This window comes from Mesoplodon bidens (genome assembly GCF_964165515.1).
Source record: "Mesoplodon bidens genome assembly, chromosome: 4".
NCBI classification, from domain to species: domain Eukaryota; kingdom Metazoa; phylum Chordata; class Mammalia; order Artiodactyla; family Ziphiidae; genus Mesoplodon; species Mesoplodon bidens.
Window position 1 is genome coordinate 5739516 of NC_138160.1, and position 26453 is coordinate 5765968.

At 48.8% G+C, this 26453-nt stretch overlaps 1 protein-coding gene across 1 annotated transcript in view; it reads left to right on the forward strand.

Annotated features, from left to right (window-relative positions):
* Positions 1 to 7745: 7745 nt before the first annotated feature.
* UBE2QL1 (ubiquitin conjugating enzyme E2 QL1) overlaps positions 7746 to 26453 on the forward strand; it is a 46031-nt gene continuing 27323 nt past the window's right edge. The window contains exon 1 of the mRNA XM_081232928.1: positions 7746 to 8550. Coding sequence (XP_081089054.1) covers positions 7771 to 8550 — 780 coding nt within the window. The 5' untranslated portion in view covers positions 7746 to 7770. The remainder of the gene's footprint in view (positions 8551 to 26453) is intronic.

The window sequence follows — 26453 nt, forward strand, 5'->3', positions numbered from 1 at the left end:
CATAGGGGAACTTTCTGGAGTGATGGGAATACTTCATATCTTGATTGAGGTGTAAGCTACACAAGTGCATACATTTTTCAAAACCCACTGAGTTGTGCAATTAAGATCTGTGCACTACACTGTATGTAAATGAATCCTCTACTTAAAAATCTTTGAAAATAAGATACTATTTGAGTACCAAATTTGCAGCGTTTATTTTTCATTATATTTTTCAAAGCTGACATGAGAGCAATAGGACATTTATTGTCATACACTGCTGTTACAATAAATAGCAAAAAAGGTTCAGAAGATTCCATTATACTCTAACGCTTTGAAAATGTGTAAGATAAATATAATACATGTTCTCAGTTTCAGCTAATTACAATATTTCACTCACCACCCCTCAGCTTGCCAGGAAGCAGAACTGACTTTTCTTTCTCAGAACACTATATTTGGACCTATATTTAGACCTAGTATTTAAGGTAACAGTGAGTAGAGACACCACCTTGACACACAATATCAGCTGTCATTTCACACTTCCACACAACCAGAAAGTTAACTGCCTTTGCCTCAAGCAAAGATGAAAAGGACAGGGAAAACGAGATGATTATCTCTGGAAATCTCTCCAGGACCAGGCAGTTTCTTCTTCAGAAAAGAATGCATGACTCATTTCATCGGTCAAGCATGCCTTCAACTGCCAGAGGAAATCTAAATTCCGTTATAACAAAAGCCGTCTTCTCCACTCAAAAAGTTAAGTAGAGCCCAGGAGGAAGCCTTCAGAGATCGTCATGGCGACAGTTCACACGGGTCCTCCAGGCAGCCCGCACGCTGACCCGCGTTTGGACTGGACCACCTGACTTCTGGAAGTCCTGAATGAACAAAGGGGTCAGAATGTTCCGATACCTTCTGAAAGTCACTGCAGAGGGGAAGCGGCAGCGGGCCGAGGCAGTACATGGGGACGGCACACAGCACCTCGACAGCCATTTCTGGCACTGATGGCATTTCTGGGAGGTGAGCGGCTAAAACCTAAAGGCAATACCCTTCTTTCTTTTGGCTTCCTCAGCACCCCTGTTTCTTCTTTGGCTTCTCAAACACTTCGGTGGCTTTGTAACCAATTATCTGGATTAAATATCTCCTGTTGAAACACTTAGCCTAGCTCTGTGTTCCTGATTAGACCCTAACTAATACAGGGCTTAGGACCAGGAGTGGGTCCAAAGATTGAGAGGACCAGCTAATGGCTTTGACCTCGAGCACAATGATGGAATCGATGCTGGTGGAAAATGGAAAATTGGTAGTTAGTGTAAAGCAGCATCACAGTTCCATAATGATCACCACCTGTGGTTGCCTGCGATGTGGGACATACTTGAAAGGAAGGCTTGGGGAGAGCAAGTAGCTGCTGCACTTGACCATGACGGTAGAAACGCTGATGACAGTGGAAAGGCAGAAGATGACCTCCTCTGAGCAGCGGAGAGAGAGCTCACAGAAGGAAAACAACAAGCTCAGAGATCAGAACACTCAGTCCAAGAAGAGTCAGAGCAGGCAGGACACTCCACGGTGGCCCCATAAGACTGTCGTAACCCTTAGAGTGGCAGGACTGGTACAGCGCAAGACCAGTCCCCAAATTTGAATCTTGAGGATGCAGAATTAGGAAGTACATTGAACTCACAGCCTTGCCAACACTCTGATGTAAAACTCTGAGCATCGATTGGGAAGAAATAGCACCCTGAGAACTGAAACGGGCCCATGTGGGTGACTCAGAAAGCTTTGAGAACTTGCAACCCTGACACTCCTTGCCTGTGAAAGTAGTCTCTCCACACCTGAGTGAAAGTACTAGCTCCTCTGCCTGAAGACCCCATACTAATCTTGCCCAAGGGAGTTGCCTTGCAAGGGAAGGCCTGTTCTCCCCAACACTCAGCCACCACCCCTCACTGCCACCAAACCAGAGCCCAGCTCACCCCAAGGGGACAAAGGCCATGTCTGACCCAAGAGGAGAGAGCTTGTACTCCAGAGGAATTGCAACACAGTGTAAGCTTACACCGAATCCAAAGGGCAGAGTGAAGAACTGCTCAGGTACAGGCTAGAGAAAATGCCCGATAAAGATCATGTGCACACAGGATCTGAACTTCTTCACTTCGGTTTACTCTCCTAAATTAGCTATTAAGTACAGGTGGTAAAGACTTCTACCTGACCCCCAGAATCCATACCTCCCTGTTACTTTCTAGTGAGTTTAACCTGGAACATGCTATCCAGTGAAAAATGACATCTCCCGTGCCGCCTTGGACATGGGTGTGGAATTGGCTATGACTGGTATATGGAATTCCCAGGACATTTAATTACAGCTACATCCAGAATGAGCAAAAGGCGGCAGGTGAAGCCACCAGGGAGGCCGTGTGGCAACTGCCTTGTCCTAATACATACAAGAGAAATAAACTTCTTATTCGAGCCCTGAGATTACTTTTTGTTAAAGCAATCTACCTAATACAAAACATATTTCAAAATAAAAACACTGCTATATATTATTTAAATTTTCATGTGAATTAGTTTGACCAAAGTCCACTCACCAAGACCAACCTCTAGGGAGCCTCCATCTTCTAACCTGAAGTTCTGCTTTGATGTGTCGGATTGGCTGAGGCCAGGTCCCATGTCTGTGCCTGGCTGCAAGGAATCTGGGAAAGCACGTTTCTGGCTTCGAGGAAGTGAGAATCAGAAAGATTTGTACTGTATTGGTTATCTATTATTGTGTAACAAGTTGCCCAAAACATGATGGTCTACATCAGCAGTGTTCTTTCTTATCCCTCGCAGTTTCTTTGGGTGGGAAAATCCGTCAGGGCACAGTGGGGATGGCTGCTTCCTGCTGCTCAATATCTGGGGCCTCAGCTGGAAGGCTCAAAGGCTGGGGGCCAGAACGGTCTGAAGACAAGTTCCCTCACGTCTGGTCCCTGCTGCTGGCTGTCTGCAAAGACCTTAGCTGGGTCGATGGCTGGACACCCACATGTGTGACCTCTTTAATGAAGGTTGGGCTTCCTCAAAACATGGTGGCTGGTTTCCCAAGACGAGCATCCTGACAGAAAGCAGTCAGAGCCCTGTCCTCTTATAGCACAACCTATGGAATTTGAAGACTGCATTGTGATAGCACTGGATGAGGCATCAGGCCTGGGGCTCCGGGCTCCTTCTCCATCACCTCCTGTGACTCTGGGCAAGATCCTCACTGCTGTGACTTCAGACGTCTGTGCTATAAAATGAAAGGCTGAGTTTTCAATTAAATAACAAAATACATCTGCATCCATCATGGGTCTTGAGCAAATGTAGAGGTGAGTATGGAACATTCCTTGACATCCTCAAGCTCTTTCCTTTAGAGCCTGCTAGAGAAATTTTCTATAGAGTGCTCAGAGGGTGATAAAGGCATCCTCCCCAGAACCCCACCTCCAGGATGGCAGGGTTTCTTCACTGCCATCTCTGCAGTGATGACTGCATGCAGTAGGTGCCCACAGAGCAATAGTGCAGCACCATATGAAACTGTCTGGGTTTGAATCCTGGCTTCACTGACCATTCACTGTATAATTTTGGACTAGTTACTTAATTTCTCTATAAAGTAAGGCTAAACATGGTACCTACTTAGAAGTTGTTATGAAGAGTAAGTGAATATCTGTATTTATATAATATATATATAGTGCTTGGATGACACTTGAGATATGAAGTGCCATCTAAACACTGGCTTTGATGATCGACGAATGAATGCCATAATAGGTCAGGTGACCTGGTGACATCAGAGATCAATACTATGCTTCCTTGCAGTGAATTCTAGCAGAAAATGTTTTTGAATTTTGATAGTGATCTTAACACCTTCGTTCAAGGGAATAAACAAGGTGTATGAATTGGGGCTGATATTTTGAGCTAGTCTGGTTGATGCCTTTATGAGACTGGGGCTCCTAAAGAAATAGGACCAACTGGAAAAAACTGGGATGCAGTCCTTTGAGACAGAGAATAAATGGGCAAAACCAGTTCTGCCTCTCTTTATAAAAACTGCCACTGGAGACAGCTGGCCCCTGGCACCATTGATTCAAATGCTCATGGGAGCATCACTGGCAGGTACAACACAATTCCCAGACGACAGACGACTGTGATAACCAGCTTCCCTGCCTCCCTGCCTTTCTCCCCTTTGTGGCAGATTGGCCTCAGCTCTCTCTGCAGAGATCCCCTAGCCGTTCCCCTCCCCACCCCATTGCTACTTGCGAAGGGAGGAGGAGATAGAGACCCACAGCTGTCCTTAGAGATTATTTTATTTTGCTAAACGCTCTCAATTCAACTGTCTTAATGTTGTAAACTTAATCGCCAATAAGCTAATTTTTAAAAACTTGCTAACAATTTTTTCATTGTAACTGCAATATATTCTTTTTCAGAGTGTTTGAAAATCAAATAAAAGAGAGTAATTTTAAACACACAGTGCAACCTCTACACATTGCTAAGCTGGGTAGATGCCCATTCATTCCACTGGTGACGTGGAACTTTCTAGAATCTCCTGGGGCAGGAGAAGGAGGGGGTCCTTCTTCCCACTGCTGCTGCTAGCATCCTGTCACTGAAGCACATGTTTGAGTCCATGGACTGGAGGGTTGAGGAGGGGGTATGTTGAGAATACCTACCTGTACTAACATAATAATTGTTACCATTTCAATTTTCCTCCTTCTTATCTTTTTTCCTACACATAGTTTTATGCAGTTGTAGCTATAGTGTGTATATTTTGCACTTTGCTTTCTTAAAACTATTATGTACATCATAAATAGTTTCATTTTGCTATATAATCTTCATAACTGTAAAGTTATTGCTGCATAATATTCTCTCAAGTGGATTAGGTATAATTTACCTTCCACGTATCCTATTGTTGTAAATTTAGGTTGTTTCCAATTTTTAACTAACATTTGCCTTTAGCCCTTTAAAGAGTTGATCAGAGATGCTGAAAGTGTGACAGGTAGATAATAATTAAGATGACCTTTATCTCACCTGTCTGTCTATCCTGCTTTGGCCTCTTGTCCCAGCATCAGTATTAACTGTGATCCTTTCACTTTCAGAAAAAAAAAAAAAAAGCCTTGCATTCCAAGAATAAATTATATGATCACCCTAACAATACTTCCAATCAGAATTAAAGCCCTTACAGATGGCTGCCTGGGATTTCAGTTAAACCATTCCCAAACCACACTGGATGACACCCCTGCTTCAGGTAGGAAACGTTTCGTTTCTCCAAGGCCTCCCCCTAGGTCAGCTGGCCTGTGGGGATGACAATCACACCTGCGGAGACTTTCTCACCTCCACCTCCGGGACTGGGACTGAAAGCCAACCCCAGCAGAAACCCTGCAGTGCAGTGTACTGTCTGGGGCAGCTGGTCAACCTCAGCACAGGGCTTGGGGGCACAGGGACCAGGATGTAGGTCCCAGCACACGGCTGAGCTGGGCTAGCTGCTGAGCTTCTTTGAAACACAGTTTCTTCACCAGTAAAATGGGTCAGATAAAACCCGAGATGGCTTCTGTGGCCGTGAAATGATAAAACATGTAATGCCTGCCTGTGCCCACCAGTGTCACCTCCCGATCTTCTCACATTCCCTCTTCCCATAGGTTAAATGAACTCAGGGTACTTTACAGACAGACCTTGTCATCTTTCTGCTCAACCTATCTTTAAAAATCAGAGCTGGACAGAACGGATCACAAGAAAGCCCATGAGACCAGGACAACTAGATCTCAGTCAGTTGCAGCCGAGATTTGGTCACCAGCCACTGGTCTTGCCTGGTCTGTTGCACTGCCCACTCCCACCCACTGGAGAACAGCCTCCACGGCAAGGCACCTTTATATATCGTCACCGATCCAGGGGACCACGTCCCAGGGTTGCATGCACTTGCCACAAACCGGTGAGGACTGGCGGGCACCTCACTGTACCGGGAAGCAACTCTAGAAAACCGAACCACAGGCCCGTTAGGTCTGAACTTACTTCCGCGGTGATCTGAAGAGTTATTTTTCACAGGGAAAATTTTTAATAATTTATACAAAGTGAAAACGGTAAAGAGGTTTAAAAACAATCGTCACGGTGACATCAGAATGAACGCGCTCTGCTGATGAATTTAGAGGCTCCTCAAGATGAAAGCCAAACCAGGAACAGCGGTGAAGTTTGGCCATTTGGGTTTTCGGGGTGATTCCTCCTATATTGCGGGGATCATCACCGCACCTCCCCATTGCGCTGCTGGGCCACACACACTAGACCCTGCGCGGCGGCGCGATTCCTGCAAACGTTGGACTCTTCACGGCTTCCCCGGTTGTTCCAGCTTCTGGGGCCCTGAAAGTGCTTTTTGCTTGAAATTTCACCAGATAAAAATAAGTTTCAATGAGTTAAAGGCAGAAAGGGAGGGGAGGGATGAAAGCGTCCAAGTTGAAGGAGGACCCCCACCCCTTCCGCGGCCAGTCCCGAGGTTACCCGCGGGTAGCAAGGACTCCGGGGCTGCAGAGGGCCCGCCCCGCGCCCTGAGCGCCCGCTGGCGCCAGAGTCGGATGCGTTTCCCCGCAACCTCTTGGAAACGACTCGAAAGCCAGTGCTCCGTGGTCCCTTCCTTCCCCTTTCGGAACGCAGGGACCCCCTGGCGTGGCGGGGAGGAGAGGAGCCGGGCCCGGTCGCGGGGGTGAATTCGCGGAACGGCATCCTTTAAAGTCGGGACTCGAGGGGTTCTTTAGGGGGTTGCGGGGAGCACGCTTCCCGCATCCTCCTCCCCAGGCCCTGATTCTTTGATCAGTCCTTAGAAGAGCACCGGTTCCGCAGACCCCGGTCCAGGACTGCGGTGTGGACACCAGGCTCCATCTGGTGCACACGGGAATCAATAAACAGGTTGCTTTCCATCCTTCTCCGACGCCCCTTCCCCTCCGGGTTGCTCCCACTAGGTTAAGTGAGGTCGGAGGGTCGGGCCGGGGGCCGAGCCTGGATCCCGGGCAGAAGGACCCGGAGCCTCTGAGACCCTCATTAGCGCGCGCACACACGTGCCCCTTCTCGCCCTGGTCGCCACCCTCGCTCCTCTCCGGCCGGCCGGTCGGCTCCGCGCGGCGCTACCCCGCAGCCCGGCGCGCGCCGATGTCTCCCCCCAGCGGCCGTGCGCGTGTCGCCGCGGGAGCCGGGCGGCTGGCGGGCGGCGGGGGAGCGGCGCGGCGCAGGCTGTCCCGCGGCTCCGCCCCGCGCCCCCCTCCCCGGCCGGCAGGACCGCCCCCTTCGCGCCGCACTCGGCTCAGACTGAGCAGCCGCCTTTGCAATGTCAGCAGCCGCGGCGGCGGCGGCGGCGGTCGGGGTCCCGCGGTAGCGGCCAGCGCAGCACGGCTCGGCGGGCGCGCACGGCGCGAGCCCGCGGCCGCCTCGCTGCCTACGGGGCGCTGCGGACGGCTCGGCGCGCCCCGAGGCGGCGCTCGGACTCGAAGCCAGCCAGGCTGCGGCCGCTCACAAAGGACCGCGGACACCAGGCTCCGGGGGGCTGCGCGCAGGGACCAGCCGGGGGACGGCCCGCCGCGGCGCGTCCCCTCCACGCTTCCCCTCCCCGGGCGGCTGGAGCCCGAGCCAGAGCGGGCCCCGTCATATGACAGCGGCAACCCAGCGGCCGGCGAGCGCGCGTGCTGCCCGCTCGGCTGCGCCACGGCCGCCGGCGCCAGGGGGGGCCCGCGCCGCGCCCCGCTGAGTGGTCGCCGGTCGCTGCCGCCCCGCGCCCCCGCGCCCCGGCTCTCGGGCTCCGGGGGCAGGAGCCGAGGGGAACCCCGCGCCGGCGCCGAGCCTAAAATGGCCACGCTGCTCCGCAAAATCGGGCTCATCCGCCTGCACAACCGGGACACCGAGGACCCCAAGCATCACCACAACCACCGCGGCGGCGGCAGCGGCCAGCAGAGCGCGTCGCTGCGCGGCAAGGGCGGCGCCAAGAGCGGCGGCCACAAGCCGCAGCAGCAGCATCCCGCCGGGGGCGCGGGCGACGCCAGCCCCGGACCCGGCAAGGGCAAGGGCAAGCGCGCGGCGGAGCTGGCCTCGCGCGACAAGCCGCCGCAGCCGGCGGCGGGGGCGGCGAGTGGCGGGGGCCCCCGGGAGCGCGCGGCGGGCGCCAGGGCGGGGCCGGGCCCGGCGGCGGCGGCGGCGGCGGCAGCGGCGGCGGGCGGCAGCCTGGTGCCCGCGGCGCGCCAGCAGCACTGTACGCAGGTGCGCAGCCGGCGGCTCATGAAGGAGCTGCAGGACATCGCGCGCCTCAGCGACCGCTTCATCTCCGTGGAGCTGGTGGACGAGAGCCTCTTCGACTGGAACGTGAAGCTGCACCAGGTGGACAAGGACTCGGTGCTGTGGCAGGACATGAAGGAGACCAACACCGAGTTCATCCTGCTCAACCTCACCTTCCCCGACAACTTCCCCTTCTCGCCGCCCTTCATGCGGGTGCTCAGCCCGCGCCTGGAGAACGGCTACGTGCTGGACGGCGGCGCCATCTGCATGGAGCTGCTCACGCCGCGCGGCTGGTCCAGCGCCTACACCGTGGAGGCCGTCATGCGCCAGTTCGCCGCCAGCCTGGTCAAGGGCCAGGTAAGCGGGGAGGAGGCCGGGGGCGCGCGGGGCTGGCCCCTCGGCCCTCTCGCTCCTGGTGCGCGCGGGGCTGTGTCTCTACCCCAGCCTGCCGAGGGGAGACGTTCCCGGGCGCCTCCGCTTCTCTTCCCTGAGCGTTTTCTTCTCTCCCTACTTTTCCATCCCGTCTCTGCGGGTCTCCCGCTTGTTCCCGGTCGGTCCCCATCTCTCCAGGATACGCTCTCTCCCTGTCCGCACGCCCTCCTCTCTTTTCTCCTCCGCTGCTTCTCCCCTCTGGCTCTGCCCCTCTACCCCCTGCCCTGATCTCCTGACCCGCTGTCCCCATGTGCCCCTCCCTTTCCTCCTCCTCCGCCCCCGCCCCAGGCTTCCGCTCTCTCCCCCTCCCTCTCCCGTTGACCCCCTTCTCCTTTTCCTTGGCTTCTCCCCACCTCCTGACCCCACAATCTCCCTGAGGGTGGAACTTCACGTGGACTTAGGAATCTGAGTATCCAGCCCAGTTTATTGCCCCCTTCCCTGCCACACACGCAAAGTTCCCCCCCAACAACAACTCAGGGGGGCTCTGCAGGTGGGGGGCTCTGCAGAGGGCCTGCTGCCTGCTGGTGTATCTGCTCCCCTGCTCTGATGCCTCCTGACCAGCATGTAGCGCAAAGGTGAAAATTTTGCTCTTGAGAAATTTCACTGGAGAGGCAGAGGTGTGGTTTGAGTGTGACAAGGCCAGATGCCCTCAAGGAAATGCATGGTACCTGACTCCTTCCAGGACCATCACCTCCTGGGCAGTTGTTCAAGGTCTTGGTCTCTCTCAGACCTGTTTCTTCCTTGGGTTCCCCCTGCCCCGGGGGGTTAAATTCATTATCAGAACTAAAGATTTTTAACTAAATACTGAAATCAGGGGCAGGCTTGGTGCCTGAATCTTCTCACCTATTGCACCAGACGGCAGCTTTACCAAAAGAAACCCCAGAGAACTTGAGAGCAGAGAATGAATGAATCTTCTGTAATTTGTCCCCCCCGCAGCTGCAGGCAGAGGCATGATGGTTTTATCTTCCCACATTATATGTTCCTGATCATGTTCAAGTTGGTTGATGTTTTCCCAAATCGTTATTGAGCATTACTTAATAAAAGTATAATTTTATATGGGTGTCCTTTAGATTTATGAAGAATCCCTGTTTTGTTTAGGAGACCCGGAATGACCTCGATTTGATCTTTCTACAGCTAGCATTTCAGAAGCCATCAGTCCCCTGCCACCTGCCTCTGTCCCTTTCAGGGCAGGATCTTTCACACTAATCAAATAATGCTTGTTCTGCCAGTTTCACTAGAGGTGGAGCCCCTGGGATTCCAAGCGAATCGCATTGTGACTCCAGTGGATAAAGGCACTTAATTCTTGACTGAGGTCTGTTGTTACCAAGTACTATCTTGCTAGTCCATCTTTTCTGGGGTTTAGCTTCCGCTTATTTCTTGCGTTCGAAATAAGAGGGACCTGGCGGCTCTAGAAAGGTGAGGTTTAATGCTTCCACATCAGACATTCACTCTGAAGCCTGTGGTTCAGCGCTGGCTCTGATGTGAAGAGCCTGTGATTCGATACAAGCCACGGGGGTGGGAGAGGGTCCCGGTTTATGTTATTATCAGGATTTATACAAAGGATGGGGGAAAATATTTTGCAGAAATGCTTCTGTTATTTTTTCTGAAAGCACTGCTCCTCAGAACTCTCTGGAACACTCTCTTACCTTCTTTCATTCTTCACAGAGATGACTTTGCCTTATAATCACAGAATCATAGCATTTAGATTTGGAAGAGATCCTAGAGGTCACCTCAGCCACAGCCTGCATTTTGAAAGATTTAGGAAAGTAAAGATTTCAAATGAGAACTAAGGACTTTTTTTTTTTTAGAAGAGATATATGTCAGTAAGTTAAGTTCCATGTTCACATTAATGCTGTGAATGATAGCTCTCTGGGTGCCCCTGCACTTCTGGTAAATTAGGAAGGTCCTTGTGTATATATGTCTTTTCTTTGTAATCCAAATTGAGAGTCTTCATACAGTCAGCAAGTCAGAGACCTTATTGTTGAAAGTAATTATCAGTGTTTTTCTTTATTAGTTTCAAAATCTTACTTAGTTGAACGCAGGGCCCTCCATCTAGCATACTGTGTTGTATCATCTATTCTAAAGTCCAGTTATGAAATGTCTGAAAGGAAGGTGAGCACGCAGCAATTTATAAAAATACCAATTCAATTTCTTTGCACTTTTCATGCTGACTTCAACATCCAAAAGAGAGTTGTGTAGGATATACACAAACAACTCGAAATGCAGTGTAAGAACAGGAGGAATGAGTGTTCATCAGTGTTTCAGGATTCTGTGCAGGAAAGGATCCTAAGAGTGTCTCAGGGCCCTCAGCGTTATGGTGGCTTTCCTGCTTTTGTAAATTTCCTACCTCCAGGTTGTTCATTGCACTTACCGTAGTTACCGAATCATTCCCGTAGTTAAAGGTAGTTAAAGGACTTTGGGAAAGCAATCAAAATGCCTGATTAGGTATTCAAAGAGAACCAAGAGTGCTACCAAACCAATAATTACTTTAAAAGGCAGAACGGTTCCATTCTAGTTACATTCCTCCATCTGTTGGCACTTTCGTTTTTCTTAAGCAATGCAATTAGAAACGGCTCATTTTCCTCTTTCATAACCACTAAGCTTAACTTTCTGAATTGGGGATGTCCTAAGTTGATTTTGTTTCTCTACCTTTAGAGAAATCATAAAATACTTTTAAGGGTTTCATTGGTAAGAAAAGATCTGTTTAACCATTTTGTGTGCAGTATTAATGTTTGCGTTTATCTCACGGTGTGACAGATTCAGTCATTTCACGAGATCTTTACCTGATTCTTGGGGCCCGTGTTATCAAAATCTCTCGTGTGCTACCTTATGGATTGTGGTTGTTTTAAATTAACTTAAAAATTTCTTGTATGGTATATTCTTTGCAGAGATAATGACTTACATACCTTGCCTATTTGTTTATTACCGAATACTCTTTTGACTACAAAGAAACATTTTAGGTAACTCTTGGTTCCTGCAGTTAAATGAAAACTCCCCGTACCTGGGAGGGTCCTGCGCAGGCCGGGCGTTCACTGGCGTGTGTACCAGGTCTCTCACCTGGGGTGACTGATGATACGACGGAGACCCTCTCCTTGCAGCTGTGTGAGCAGAAGCTTGAGGGCGCACTAACTCAGGGTTCTACTTTCACGTCCGTTCGCCTCCTGAGTGTCCCCTTTTTAATTAGTTAGACATCGCCAGGGGCAGGGAACCAGGTGGCACTTGGAAGACAGTTCCGTACTCCGCCTCTGTCCGCTTAGTGCCAACCATGCGCCTCAACCCGGCATGAGGACAATGGGGCAGTAACAGCAGCGGCATTTACTGTTTGCTCCATGCCAAGCTCTGGGCCAGCGAAGCACTTAGGGTGTTAACCTTACCTGATTCTACTGTTTCCGTGGCCACTGTACAGGTGAGGAAACCTCAGCTCCACACGGTCAGGTGAAATGAATGCAGCCTCGTGTTCTAACACTAGCCATGAGCGTGAGGCTCTGAATACCAGTCCACATTAGTAAAAGTCAGCGATGGCGGAGTCACACCCAGGCCACCTGAGCCCCTGGCCGTCTCCAGCCAGTGGTTGGTGGTGACCGGTGTAATCATCATCTGAGTCCACAGAGGACAGGTACACAGTCAGCTGTCAGCAGAAGAATGAAAACAACAGGACTGAACCACCTTCAGTTCTTAGTGTTTGAATTAAAAATTGCTAAGTGATTCCGGAACGTGTTTCCTGGCAGCACTAGTTTCTGGAATTTTTGAACACGGAAAACTGGCGGATGTTGCCACGTGTCAGTGTGTGATGAAGAAGTAACAGGCTCTGCAGCTCAGCTCTGTTTGATGATAAAGTGCATCTCTGAGGTCGACTTTAGGGCTTAAAGTGTTTTGCACCGTGGGTGTCACTGAGAATCTTGCACACGGGTGCACACACACACACACACACACACAGAGCCTGTCTTCAGAACCTCTTCCAAAGTACTAGGCCTGGAAATAGCTTTTTACTTATGGCTACACAATCTCCAGGTCTTATCGGAAAAAAGTAATGAAGATAAACAGCCTTGTGGGTTCCTCAAGTTTATTGGCTTCTGAACTATTATAAGTCACACAACATTTTTGAAAGCCCTGTGTGAGGGTGCTAGGGCTACTTTCACAAAGTCCCACAGACTGGCGGGCTTCAGCAACAGACATTTACTTCTCACAGTTCCGGAGGCCAGAAGTCTGAGCTCGAGGTGAGAGCGGGGTTGGGCCCTTCTGAGGATGTGCAGAGCATGAGCTCCAGGCCTCTGTCCTTGGCTTGCAGACGGCCGTCTTCTCCCTGTGTCCTCACGTGGTCTTCCCTCTGTGCCTGTCTGTGTCCTAATCTCCCCTCTGGTGGGGACACCAGTTGCATTGGATCAGGGCTCCATCCTAATGACCCCAGTTTAACATGGTCACCTCTGCAAAGACCCTGTCTCCAAATACAGTCACCTTCTGAGGTGCTTGGGAATAGGACTCCAACATATCAATTTATTTATTTTTTAATTTTTTTTTGCGGTACACGGGCCTCTCACTGTTGTGGCCTCTCCCATTGCGGAGCGCAGGCTCCAGACGCACAGGGTCAGCGGCCATGGCTCACGGGCCCAGCCGCTCCGCGGCATGTGGGATCTTCCCGGACCGGGGCACGAACCTGCGTCCCCTGCATCGGCAGGCAGACGCTCAACCACTGCGCCACCAGGGAAGCCCCATATCAATTTTGAGAGATCACAGTGCAGCCTATAACAAGCCCAAACAGGAATTTCTTAACCAATTCAACCTCTCGTTTCTCTAGAGGCTATTGCTGGTTTGCAAAGTAACATAAATGATGGTCATCTGTGTGAACACAGGACCACACTGGGGAGGGTCTACTTGGAACAGAGAGGTGGTGGCCGCTTTAAAGGGAAGCTGGGAGAACCTAGCGTGTGAACAGTGACAGCCAGGGGGTGGGTCCTGCCGTGTGACTCACCGAGGAGAGTGGATTTGTGGAGGAGTCTTATGAGTCACCGTGTCGTTGTGTCCTGTGCCCATATGTAGACGACGGAGGTCATTACCACCCAGGATGACTCTGCAGCTTGAGGTCTCCATGTACTCGACTGTTCGGAGAAAAAAATAGCTTGTTCTGGTATCAACTAGGACGAGCAGGAGGATGCAGACAGGACTCTGCACCCTAAAAATAGTGCCGCGCCAACTTGGCAAGCTCCCACGTGCCCGCTCGCTGGCGAGTCTGCTCATCCCAGGGCTGACGGTGCTGTTAATAACAGTGGCTTACTTTACCCAGAGTTGTAAACTTTTGAGAATCTAAAGTTGCAAAAAGAGGATGCAAATGCATTTCGGTTTACTTTTCTGATTTATAGTAGAGGGTGTAAGAGGATTGTTTTCCTTTTTAAGGGTCAGGAGTGTTTGGGGGGGTTGTTTGTTTGTTTAATGGAAAATGCCAACATGAACACTAAGTTGAAGTTCTTTTTAACCCAGAATCCTGCCCTTTCTCATCCTCAGGAAGAGGTGTGTGTGAGTCCCGGTTTAGAAGGAAGGCAGCCTCAGTGGTACCACTCTGGGGACAGCTAAGGAACCAGCCAAATTGCTTTCATGCAGCCTCAGTGGTGCCACTCTGGGGACAGCTAAGGAACCAGCCAAATGGCTTTCGTGCAGCCTCAGTGGTGCCACTCTGGGGACAGCTAAGGAACCAGCCAAATGGCTTTCATGCAGCCTCAGTGGTACCACTCTGGGGACAGCTAAGGGACCAGCCAAATGGCTTGCATGCAGCCTCAGTGGTACCATTCTGGGGACAGCTAAGGGACCAGCCAAATGGCTTGCATGCAGCCTCAGTGGTACCACTCTGGGGACAGCTAAGGAACCAGCCAAATGGCTTTCATGGTTCTTTTTTTAAGCAGCCACTAATAGTGGGTTCTTTGAGCCACATTTCAAATCTCCTGAATCCTAGATTTTTGCTGTGTTGATAGGGTCGTGGGGAGATGAGGCAGAGAATGGGGACGGGGTAACTCCTTTCCTCTCTTTCCTTTACTTACGGCTACACAATGGCCGGTGGTCCTCAGCCCCAGGTTAATTAGATGCTTCCGGGAACCTTTAAATTATTCCAATGCCAGGCCCTTTCCTCAAAGATTCATACTTCTTGAGGCTAAGATGAGGCCCTGGTAGAGGCCTGTTGGAAAATCTCCTACGTTGATTCTAATGGACAAACCAGGGTTGGAAAAACCACCCTGGACCAGAATTACTCATCACGTCTACCATCTTCGGTACATCCTCCCACCAACAGCCAGAATAGGGAGCTTCAGGTGGTGGTGGATGTAATGAACCCCTTACCTTGCCCCCTCCTACCTTGATTGGACTCACTGTCCTGTGTCCACCACGACTAGCCCTCTGGAGGCCCTACTTTTGTAGAGGAGGTCATCATACAACCCAGTCCTTCCTCCCTGGACCAAGAGGGAGTGTAAACCCTGAAAAAGGAAATGTGCTCAAGAGAGTTCCTCACCCCCGGATCAGACACAGTTGTGAGGGCTTAGGTGCACGGACCACCCAGAACTGTGGATAATTAGCTAGTCACACAGCACAGGTACTGAGTGTCCACTCTATCAGGCACACACTGGGCACACGTTGGTGAAAGTGGAAAGTGCCAGCCACGGAGAACTGACTGTCTAGTGGGGATAAAGTGAAACCCACTCACATTTGTCTGTGATGTACCAGGGAGCTCCGCAGTTATCGCTTGCTTAGTATTTGGGTGAGTGCCCAGTCACTGGTGCAAGTGGACTGGACACCTGGCAGTGGCCTGTGGGTGCGCCAGGGACTTGAGAGAGATGGGGTCCTGGGCTCAGCAGGGTCTTCAAAACTTCTGGGTGATGTTCCCAGAAGGAATGCTCATGGCAGGAATGCTCATTGTTACGTGATTGTAACACTGAGGGTTAGCCTGTTTCTCTGAGCATAGTTTCACTGCTCATAAATGGGAGGATGAGGCATTTCCCAAAACAGACAAAGGAGTCATTGTAATGGCAGAAGTATTTCCAATAACATCTACTCTTTCCTACCCAAGGAGTCGGCAAACTGAGATGAGGTTTAATTGTTTAATTCCCCATCGTCACACACTTCATTCCAGAACCGTTTGCTGAGGGTCTACCATGACTTGGGCACTGAAGACGCATGGTCTTCAGCATTCCCCTGGCGACCTTCCCCCATCCTGTGGGTCACCCCTGGTCCTCTCCGCTAAGGGCAGGAGGACCAAGGCCCCCAGATCGAGAACCTCTGGGGAGGAAGCGGAATTGGGACCAACCAGGTGGCAAAGGCTTGGGAGAGGAGGGCGGGGCGGGAGCGGGGAGCCGGGAGGAGCGGCCGGAAGGTGCCCTTCCCCACCCGGCAGGCCTAGGTGTGGTCAGGCAGCAGACTAACCGGGCCTCCTCGTTCACGGTCCCAAGCGTGGCTTTTCCTCTCCTCCCCGCCCTCCTGCCTCCTCAGAAGCTCGTCATCCCTGCTTGGATTCCTGTGACGCCCCTGCCCAACCTCTCCGTCCCTGTCCATCCTCCCTGCTGACACCTTCCTGGGTCCTCTAAGACGCACACCTGGCTTTCTCACACCCTTGGTTATGACGGGGACGGAATACATCCAAGCGCCCAATCGCTGCCCAGCCTGGGTGCAGCTCTTCCACCTTCCACAGCCCCCAGGAAGCCCTTCTCCCAGCAGCCCCTCCAGCCAGGGCACACCAGCAGTTCTCCACGTTTGCTGAGCTCACAGGTCTGCCCCCATCGGGAAAGCACCCCCTCATGCATCAGTCGAGCCCTGCCATCCCTCAGAGCCCCGCCAAGACGTCTTAACTCCTGCAGAGGCCCCGCAATCACTCCCTCCCCCAAACGCCTCTGCGTTGTCTGGAAGGTGTTCATTTCTCCTTTCATCCTGCTAGACTGCGTGTGCCTGTTTACAGCTCTGTTTCCCCTTCCCCTCGCCCAATGCCCAGTACATTGTATGTGCTGAATAAATGTGTCCACTGTGCAACTTGCTCAACTGCACACACAGCCCATCCCCTCTTCTCTTCCCCATGTGGAATACGGTAAGATTGTGAACTTACCAGGTGCTTATCGTGGGCCAGCGGCTGTGCAAAACGCTTTAGTGGGTCATGTGATTAAATGCTTTCAACAGCCTATGGGGTGAGTGCTGTTGTTATTCCCATTTTACAGAGGAGGAAACCAAGGCTCGCTTAGCCTGGGGAAGGCAGAGCCCTGCAAATCTGTGGGTTAGGGTCTTCGGGAAGCCCATTCCTCCAGTGAATGCCTGAAACTAACACAGACGAGCTGCCCACAGTGGCTACTGTGATCCCTCCCCTCACAGGACTGCTTGTTTTTCCTTTGATCACCTTTATAATGTATCCTATGAAGTATCATAATCTTAGAGAGATCATGAAAAACAAAGTTTCTCTAACTGTAGGATCGACCAGTAAAATTACATAAAGCTTAAAGGAGGTTGGCTTAATTCATGTCTAAAACTAATCTAATAAGAAGTGACTTTGAATTCTGCTGGATTGAATTACAGTGATTTCTGTTTTAGTAATTTTATTTAAAAGGGGATCCCGGCATCTGCCTTTTCATAGACAAGAGAGATGGATGCCTCTTGGTTATTCTCGCAGATCCGAGAATAATTCCTGCCACCTCTGACCCCAAAGGCCACCCTCAGCATCTGGGGACATCTGAAGACCCCTCCTCAGAATAATGCTTTTAAACGCACAAAATAAAATACATAGGCTTTCAAAGGAAAACAATCATACTTAGAAATAGTTATTGCTATTTTTAAAAAGTGATGAACTAAAATATGAAATTAAGAAGCATGTCTTTATTAACACATTTAATATCAAGGTCTAGTTACTGTCCTAACTGGACATAGGAAGGAGAACTGATGACATTTCAAGTTGTCTACAACAACTGTCATGATTTTTAAATGTCTGGGGTTTCTGTTGGTGACAAAATCAAGGCAATGCTAAATCTCTGCTTTGTTACTTCCAATCACAGTTAAATGAAGTGCTGGACTACAGTTAGACTTAATGAAAATAAAGACATTTTTTTCCATCTAAGTTTGTGTTCCCTGGGGATGCATGGCCCCAAGAACCCCAAGGTGGTAGATGGCTCTAGGTGTTGACAGCTGTCTTGGGAAAGAACTTAAAGTTTATCATGCAGCTCATGGCCAGAACCTCTGGGAACGAGGTTTAGGAGCCCAACATATAGCTCAGTCCTACCGTGACCTTGTTGGGTGGGTGCCCCCCTCGAGCAGGGGCCGGGCTCTAGTACCCCCCCCTCCCCAGCCTGCTTCCCTGCTGGGCAGGTAGCCACCTCCCTGAGCCTCAGGTGCCTCATCTGAAGATGAGGAGCGTAAACCCACTTCACAGATGTGTCGTGATGCTCAGAGGAAATGATGTGCACAGGTGCATTGCACAGAGGAGGTGATCAATAGATGTTCCTCCTTTTTATAAAAGTAGAATTTTATTGAAATCAATACATAAGAAAAGTATGACCAAAGACTCAGACTTGGGTTTACATTCAACATTCATTACATGAAGGGTTCTGCTTTCATAACTATTAGTATATCAGAGCAATATTGACATCCAGTTGGCTCAAAATTTTTTTATACTTGACCAGAATTTTATAAATATTCACAAAAATCACACGGTAGCCTCCAGTTCGCCCTCTCAGAACTGCCACCTCTCCTTGTGGACTCTTGTCATCACCTCTGTGGACTGTCCATCCTCAAGTCATTTTGCACCATCAGGTGTCAATTTCAGATAGTAACCACGATCATGTTATCCACCAAGCACAGATTTGAGAGCTTTTTTTTTTTTTTTGCGGTACGCAGGCCTCTCACTGTTGTGGCCTCTCCCATTGTGGAGCGCAGGCTCCGGACACGCAGGCTCAGCGGCCATGGCTCACGGGCCCAGCCGCTCCGCGGCATGTGGGATCTTCCCGGACCGGGGCACAAACCCACGTCCCCTGCATCGGCAGGCGGACTCTCAACCACTGCGCCACCGGGGAAGCCCTGAGAGCTGTGTTTTCACCTCTGCAGCCTTGCTCTCTAAGAATCCTATTTGTTAGCAGTATCTTTAAATTAGCTTCATTTTTTGCTGCTGCTAAGTTAGAAAATTACGTAGAAGAATATAATTATTTCAAACATTTACCTTTATCACCTCTCAATGCACACATTGATACTGTTCCATACTGTTAAGATTCTTTCTTTATTACAGAACACGATGTTCACTTGAAGACTTTTGAGCTGCCATTTTGTTTCAAGATGAAAAGCCGGTTCAGAAATCAAATGTAAATTTTTTTTTCAAATGCTGTGGATTCCATCAGTTATCACAGGTCACACAGAATGAACACAAATTGCCTCAGTACAACTGAAAGAGAATTTCACTGAGTCAGTGATCCTTTGCCTGACTGATACCTTTAGGAAAGGCTTTTTTCTGTAATGAAATTCAAGAGAAATCTAGTTGAAATGTTTGACCTACATAAGTATATATGATATTATGACAATTGGAGGCTAATCAACAAAGAACACCAATCTTCTCTTATTGCTTAGCAGTTAAGGCCCTGAGCATCTAGGGTAAGTCTTCCTACACTTGATAGGAAAGTGACTAGATGTCTTCAGGGTTCTTTTCAAGTCTTAAGACTTAGATGAATGGAGCCAGCATTCTCACAAGGAGCGGGAACAGTATACGGTTCGTTGGTCCTCCAGGATTTTTATGCTGTTTTTGTTGTACGCTCACTGATTTCCCCATAGTTTAGCAATATTGAAGCCTGAAATTTGACCTCTGAGATCACTAGACATGAAGCATCCTCCCATCCCCCGGGGTTCTCAGCCTGCAGTGTGTATCATTCTGAGAAGGGGTGTTATCTTCTGCCTGGAAGCGGAGTCTGTAACAATATCTAAGTCAGTGCGTGGGCCTGGGTGGTGTTGCCATAACTACCACGTTAGGTTGGTAAAGTTTTCAGCATCACAGTCAGCAAATAGAAACGGTTCTACCCAGCACTGCTCAGATTGTTTTTTTCACATTTATGTATGTCTCTTTTTCCCACCTGTAAACTAATTATTTGGCTGTCATCAAATCTTTTCACTGAGATCATTTCAGTTGCCCTACCCTAAGAAAAACATCCAAGGCCCTCAATCTGCAGCTTGGCCCCGACCATGTACCACTTAGAGTCTCAGAGGCTGACTGGTCTCCCCATTCAGATAAGGATGCACCCAGCAGCTGTTGGTCCACACCTGATTTGATTGCCTCTGGGGCCAGGATGCTGCACAAGAAGAGGTGACCCTTGTTTAACCCTTTCAGGCCATTTGAAGAAAGGATAGACGGTCTCACGCCATCTCTGTGGCCAGAAGACCCCCGGAGACTTCAGAACTGGGTCTTGGTCAGTATCCAACCCAGAAGGACACCCATGGCCCAGAACCCTAAACCCAAATGTGGGAGGAGATGGATGAAGGATGCAGCCAATGGCAGGATGTAAGAGGCATGGGTCTGCGTGGAGGAAGGATGGGGGTGCTGCCAGCAGGTGCTGAATGGGGGTCTGTGATGGAGGTGGGCAAAACAGACCCCCATCCTGGAGCAATACTTGCATCCACTGTTGCTGCTTACAAAGCACTTTACTTGTGTGGTTTCCTGGAGGTCCGAGACAAGGGGGAGTCCAGCTTGGGAGCAGGGCAAGCTGACAGCCTGGAGGCTACAGCAAGTGCCTGTTTTCTTGCGTTCCCAAGGGCAACGTGATTGAACCAGACCATTATTCCTCAAATAGGAACTAGGGGCTTAGTGAGTATTTCCAAGGGGCATCTTCTCTCCCTGTTGTCTCATTCTGTAGCATCATTAAGTAGAAGTTGTCAAATAGTCAAGTCTGAAGGACCACTAACTAGAAAGAAGACGGTCCACCCTGAAGGGCTGGACAGATGAGCTTGTTACAGAACTCGGGGAGGTAAGAGAATGCCCTTGCTAGTGTGCATTCACGACAGAACGAGCCTCTTCCAAAATTCCTGGGGACAGTCCCCATAGAGTCAATGAAAACTTACACACTGTGCCATTAAATTAAGTTGCCCCCAAAGGCTGAGGGAAATGTTAAGATTTCTGCTGCAAGGAAATGCTTCTGACATGTCTGCCTTCGAAACCTACAGTGAATTTTGTAATTTGTTTGGTCTTTAGGACAATGCAGTGATACTAGCTAGTCTTATAAGTCAAGCATAGTTTGAGTGAGTGATAGAAAGAAGGGAGAGTTTTTCATAAGTAATCTTACCTTTCAGACATATGAATGTCTAAATCATCCATTTATTTGCTACTTAGTATCTTCCTTTCCTTTTCATGTTACTTTCTTTACATAATTACAGTGAATATTGGTGCATTGTACCCAATCTTTATTTTCTTCATTTCTTGCCAGTCTCATTTAGCCCACTACTTTCTGCTACACTTCTAAGTCAGTAAGTCACAATATTTACAGATCGGTAGCATTTTAGAAAAAATTTTCAGAATGTTCTAGAAGGTTTTACTCTGAGGTTGGGTGAGTGAATCCTTTAAAATGTATTTCTTGCAAACCTTGACCATGTACCATGTGTTAAATTTATAATACAGTGATGCCAGTAATTTTTTTTACTTAAACAATAAGACTTTTACTTATTACAAACCAGAGCCATGTGCAGCAGAGAGTCTGGGGAAAGAATACGGGTTTAGGAGTGACTGGAAGGGAAAAGAAAGCCATCAGTGAAGAGGAGGGTGGTGTTTCCTCTATGCTGGGCCTTGGGTGGGGTGGCCCTCCATTTCTCTGCACTGGCGTAGACTGCAAAATTGTAGGCCTGCAGTGTGGCCATTACCTGCTCCCACGCTGCCCGGCCCTCAAGCCATGGTCAGGCCTTAGAGACTAGGTGCCAGGCCTTGATCCAAAGATCTCCCCAAACCCAGTTAGGCTTAGCATTTGTGCTATGATTTTATACTGAATTTTTGTTCCAGAATATGCTAAGGTTCTTTTTTTTTTTAAAAAACAAATTTGTGGAATATTGGGATTAAGCAGAGCTGGGGAAGCACATAATCCCAGATTTCAGTGATGCTTATTGAGCTGTGATAACATTGGCATTTCCTTGCCATGCAAAGCAAATTCTGTCCCCAGTATAACATGGTTTAAAATTCCGTGCTAGGAACACCGAAGCTACAAGAGATTTGAAATCCTGCACCACACAAACTTCCAAAGTCAAGGTGGTGAATTGTCTCATCAATGAGAAAGAAATGGGAAATAGCCCCAGTCAGTTCCAGTAGAACTGTTTAGCACACAGGTTCTCCGTTTGTTTGTTCGTTTGTGAGGTTCTGAAGTCCTTTATCAGAAGTAGCTGATTTCACTCTCTCATATGTGAAGGTTCTTGTCCACTTCCGGCTGCTTTTCTCAGTTACAGCTGGACTGGACTGGTTATGTGGAGGTCAGAGAGAAAACAAACTCCTACCAGCCCTCCCTGGGGCTCAGCGGGTCTGGGGTCTGGGCAGGCCACCTTTGCAGGCCTCACTGCTGGGCTGCACAGCCCTGCCCCGAGTGTGCACACAAGCCTGCGGTCACAGCCAGTGGGTTGCTATAGCACCTCCCCAGGAGGAGCATCTCCCCACAGCGGGAGCAACTCCCCATGGGGGCAGCAGTTCCCTGTAGATGGAGCACCTCTCCCGGGGCGTGGGGGGGAGCAATTTGGTGGGGCTCCCAGGGGGTGTGTGGGATCCAAGGGGACTAACCCAGCCCTTGACCCTAGTAGGCAGTCCACAGCTGTTGTAGAATGAAGTTGAGTTGATGACCTTCAGGTACCGCAAGACCATGAATCATCAAAGAAAGATTAAGGGTGATGAGTGCCCTGTAATTGCAGTGTCGGGAAAATGGACATTTTTAGCAACAGACACTCAATCAAGATGGTGTCTTCTGGTTGATGCTAAGTACCAAAATAATTTTACCCTCTGCACTGTGTCCATCCCATGTGATTTAATTTTTTTGTTTTTCTCTAAACACTGAATTGATTGATCCTGGTGTCTTAGTGAGAATTCATTTTATGAGGTTTTGTTTTTGATCATGTGCCCTTGAAATGTCATCATTCTATTTGCCAGAAAATACACCAGGTGGACACTGGATGGGGGCTGGTATTTAGGGTCCAAGAGACAGTGGGTGAGGGTTCCTGCCCACTGTCCTCAGATGATCAGTCCACACCTAGGGCTCCGTGATTATTATGTCAAGCAATTTTAATATGAAAGAGCTTCCCTGTAACCATCTCTTTTGTTTCTCTGTGGTCTGACCCTGATTGGAGGTTTCCGTGTTGCCATATAACTTCATTCTCTCCTCTCTCCCTTCCTCTCTCCCTCCTTCCATTCAGCTTATCGGAGCCTGTGATGGCCTCTATTATTATTGGAGGGCTCACACCTAGTCAGGGTGGCTAAACAACAGACATTTATTTCTCACAGTCCTGGAGGCTGGAAGTCTAAGATCCAGGTGTCAGCAGGGTGGGTGTCCTCTGAGGCCTCTCTCCTCGGTGTGTGGATGGCCGTTTCCTCCCTGTGTCCTCACGTGGTCGTCCCTCTGTGTGTGTCTGTGTCCTAATCTCCTCTTCTTACAAGGACACCAGTCAGGCTGGATCGGGGCCCCCTGTACTCACCTCATTTTACCTTAATTACTTCTGTATAGACCCTGTCTCCAAACAGTCACATTCTGAGGGGTTAGGGCTTCAACATACAAATACTGGGGGACACCATTAAACCCATAACAGGTTCTTCCTTTCAAAGTGTGTAAGTTTTAGCCACTTGTTTTCCTCTCCTGACATTGGTCTCCGATTTCACATCTTCCCTTCGCTGTCCCAGGATCTGGCTACGTCCAGGCCCCTTGACTGAGTGACCAGACGTTTCTCACCTAAGCAGCTCCTGCCACATCCACACGTTCCTCCTCATCACTGTCAGGTTTCCCACATCTCTTTGTTTTTCTTGGCATTTTCAGAATCTTCCTTTTCTACTTTTCCCCAAAGACGGCAATTGCCTTTGCTTTTTCACGCTTTCCTTTTCTTCTTCACCTGAAGGATTTCTTCTGGCTCTGTTTGCTGTGGGCTTCTCCCCCTACTTTTATTAGAGCCAGTGATCAGGGGCTCCCCGTCCTCTCTGGCGCCCACCCCCAGCTCCCCCTTATCCCTGCATGCCTTGTGAGTTTTGCTCCACTCTTCCACGTCACAGCTCCTGTAAAACTCCCCATTCCTGCTCCCACGCTGCTTCTCCTGATTTTCCGCGGTTGACCGGAGCGTTCTTTTCTCTCCGTTGTTTCCAGCCGTCACTGTCTCCCGCATCCGCGTCCTCACGGGAACAGCCGCCCATCCTCTTGCCTCTCTCTGGTTCAGTGTTCCCTCTCCTGTGTTTCACCGGGTTCTGTGCCTTCTTCTCCTCCCGGTCGTCTCAGCCCTGGGGGCAGGCGGCTGAGGACAGGGATGCTCTGCTCTGTGCATTTTCCTGGGGTCCTGCAGACAAAAAGAGGGCTCTGGGCAAAGCCACGTTGCAGAGGGGATGGTGTCAGGCGGGCAGTGTAGACATGCCGGGTGGACCAAAAGGGAGAGATGCTGATTGGTTGATGAGTATTTCAGACGACGGCTTGGGATTCAGTGATCCTGGAAAGCCTCACTAATGGACCAGCTGAGGTCAAAATTATAGTGAATATGCTTTAATCCAATTGATTTTTATGCTGATACATCCAAGTTGATGCATGTTTTTAATCAAAAGTGATTTTTATCATTTTAGATGTCTTTAGATGTAGGACGCTTTCTGAAAGCCCTCATTTCCATTCTTATGGTAATTTTATTCATTCAGTTAAGTTACGTGAGAAAATAATTCTTCACTGGTAAATTTATTGATCATGTCTGAAACAAGCACTTAAGAGTTTGAGGGATACATCAGATCGCAAGGCTTATCAGGAAGAACAATTCTATTCAGCCATTTGCACTGTGCCTGCATTCTTGTTTTATTGAGAAGTACAGGAATTCATTTAAATATCCCACAATACCTCCACCAGCCTGAGAACAGTCTAGGACAGCCCTTCGTGATGATTCCCGGCAGAGGCCAACGTGATTCATACACACAGCCATCCCCGTCTCCTTCCAGCGTCCTTGAACTCCTCTTGTTCAGCTCTGGTCCACCTAAACCATCCCTCCTACATCTGGTCCTCTTGGAACCTGGAATTCTGTAGAGCAAGACAGGCTTGGTTTTATCACCAGCTTTGACAGAGGACAGTAACACGGTTTGAGCCCTTCCTGCGTGTCTTCAATCACAATTATGTTATTTCTGTGGGTCCAGATGAATTGCTTTGCAGATGACCCTCAGCATCTTTGCCACGATTGATTGCCAAGGCCAACTGACCCCAGATGTTACTTCAGTGGAGGGGTTCTTCCATAAACCTCACAAATATCAGAGTCTAACAAAATGTCATAAGACTGAGCGTTAATACATATAATCCAAGGTTTCTTATAAAATAAAAATGCACGTTTAAAGTTTTAAGGTAATTTTCTTATTCAAACAGCATACACTTAGAGGTTTCATTTTAATTTCAGGATGATATCGCTGACTTTCACAGGATCATAATTAAAATGATCTGTAGGGTTTTTTTCTTCCACTAAATTCATTTAACCACAAAAAGCCAATTAAATGAGAAATAACAAATGGGTTTTCTCTGTTGCTACTGACTTTCATCTTCCCCCATGATGATAATGATTTATTAGAGAAGTAGATGCCTCTAATTCGGTTCAATGTAACAACAGTTACTGAGTTGGAATCAAATGCCCTTCTGCGATGAAAGTGAGACCAGGGGATGTTTTATTTTTTTAATCTTTATTTTATTTTATTTTTAATTGACTTTATTGAAGTATAGTTGATTTACAGTGCTGTGTTAGTTTCTGCTGTTCAGCAAAGTGATTCAGTTCTATATATGTATATATACACATATATATATATATATATATATATATATATATTTTATATTCTTTTCCACTGTGGTTTATCATAGGATATTGAATACAGTTCCCTGTGCTCTACAGTAAGACCCTGTTGCTTATCCATCCTGTATATAATAGTTTGCATCTGCTGACCCCAAACTCCCATTCCATCCCTCCCCTGTAAAGAACAGACCACAAGTCTGTTCTTTATGTCTGAGAGTCTGTTTCTGTTTTGTACATAAGTTTATTTGTGTCGTATTTTAGATCCCACATATAAGTGACATCATATGATATTTCTTTTTCTCTGTCTGACTTACCTCACTTAGTATGATCATCTCTAGGTCCATCCATGTTGCTGCAAATGGCATTATTGAATTCTTTTCAATGGCTGACTAATATTCCATTGTGTATATACCACATCTTCTTTATCCATTCATTTGTCAATGAACACTTAGGTTGCTTCCATATCTTGGCTATTATAAATAGTGCTTCCATAAACATAGGGGTGCATGTATCCTTTCAAATTAGAATTTTCATCTTCTGCAGATATATGCCCAGGAGTGGGATTGCCGGGTCATATGATAGCTTTATTTCTAGTTGGGTTTTTTTTTTTTTTTTTTTTTTTGCGGTATGCAGGCCTCTCACTGTTGTGGCCTCTCCTGTTGTGGAGCACAGGCTCCGGACACACAGGCTCAGCGGCCATGGCTCACGGGCCCAGCCACTCTGCGGCATGTGGGATCTTCTCGGACCAGGGCACAAACCCGTGTCCCCTGCATCAGCAGGCGGACTCTCAACCACTGCGCCACGAGGGAAGCCCCTATTTCTAGTTTTTTGAGGAAGCTCCACACTGTTCTCCATAGTGGCTGCACCAATTTGCATTC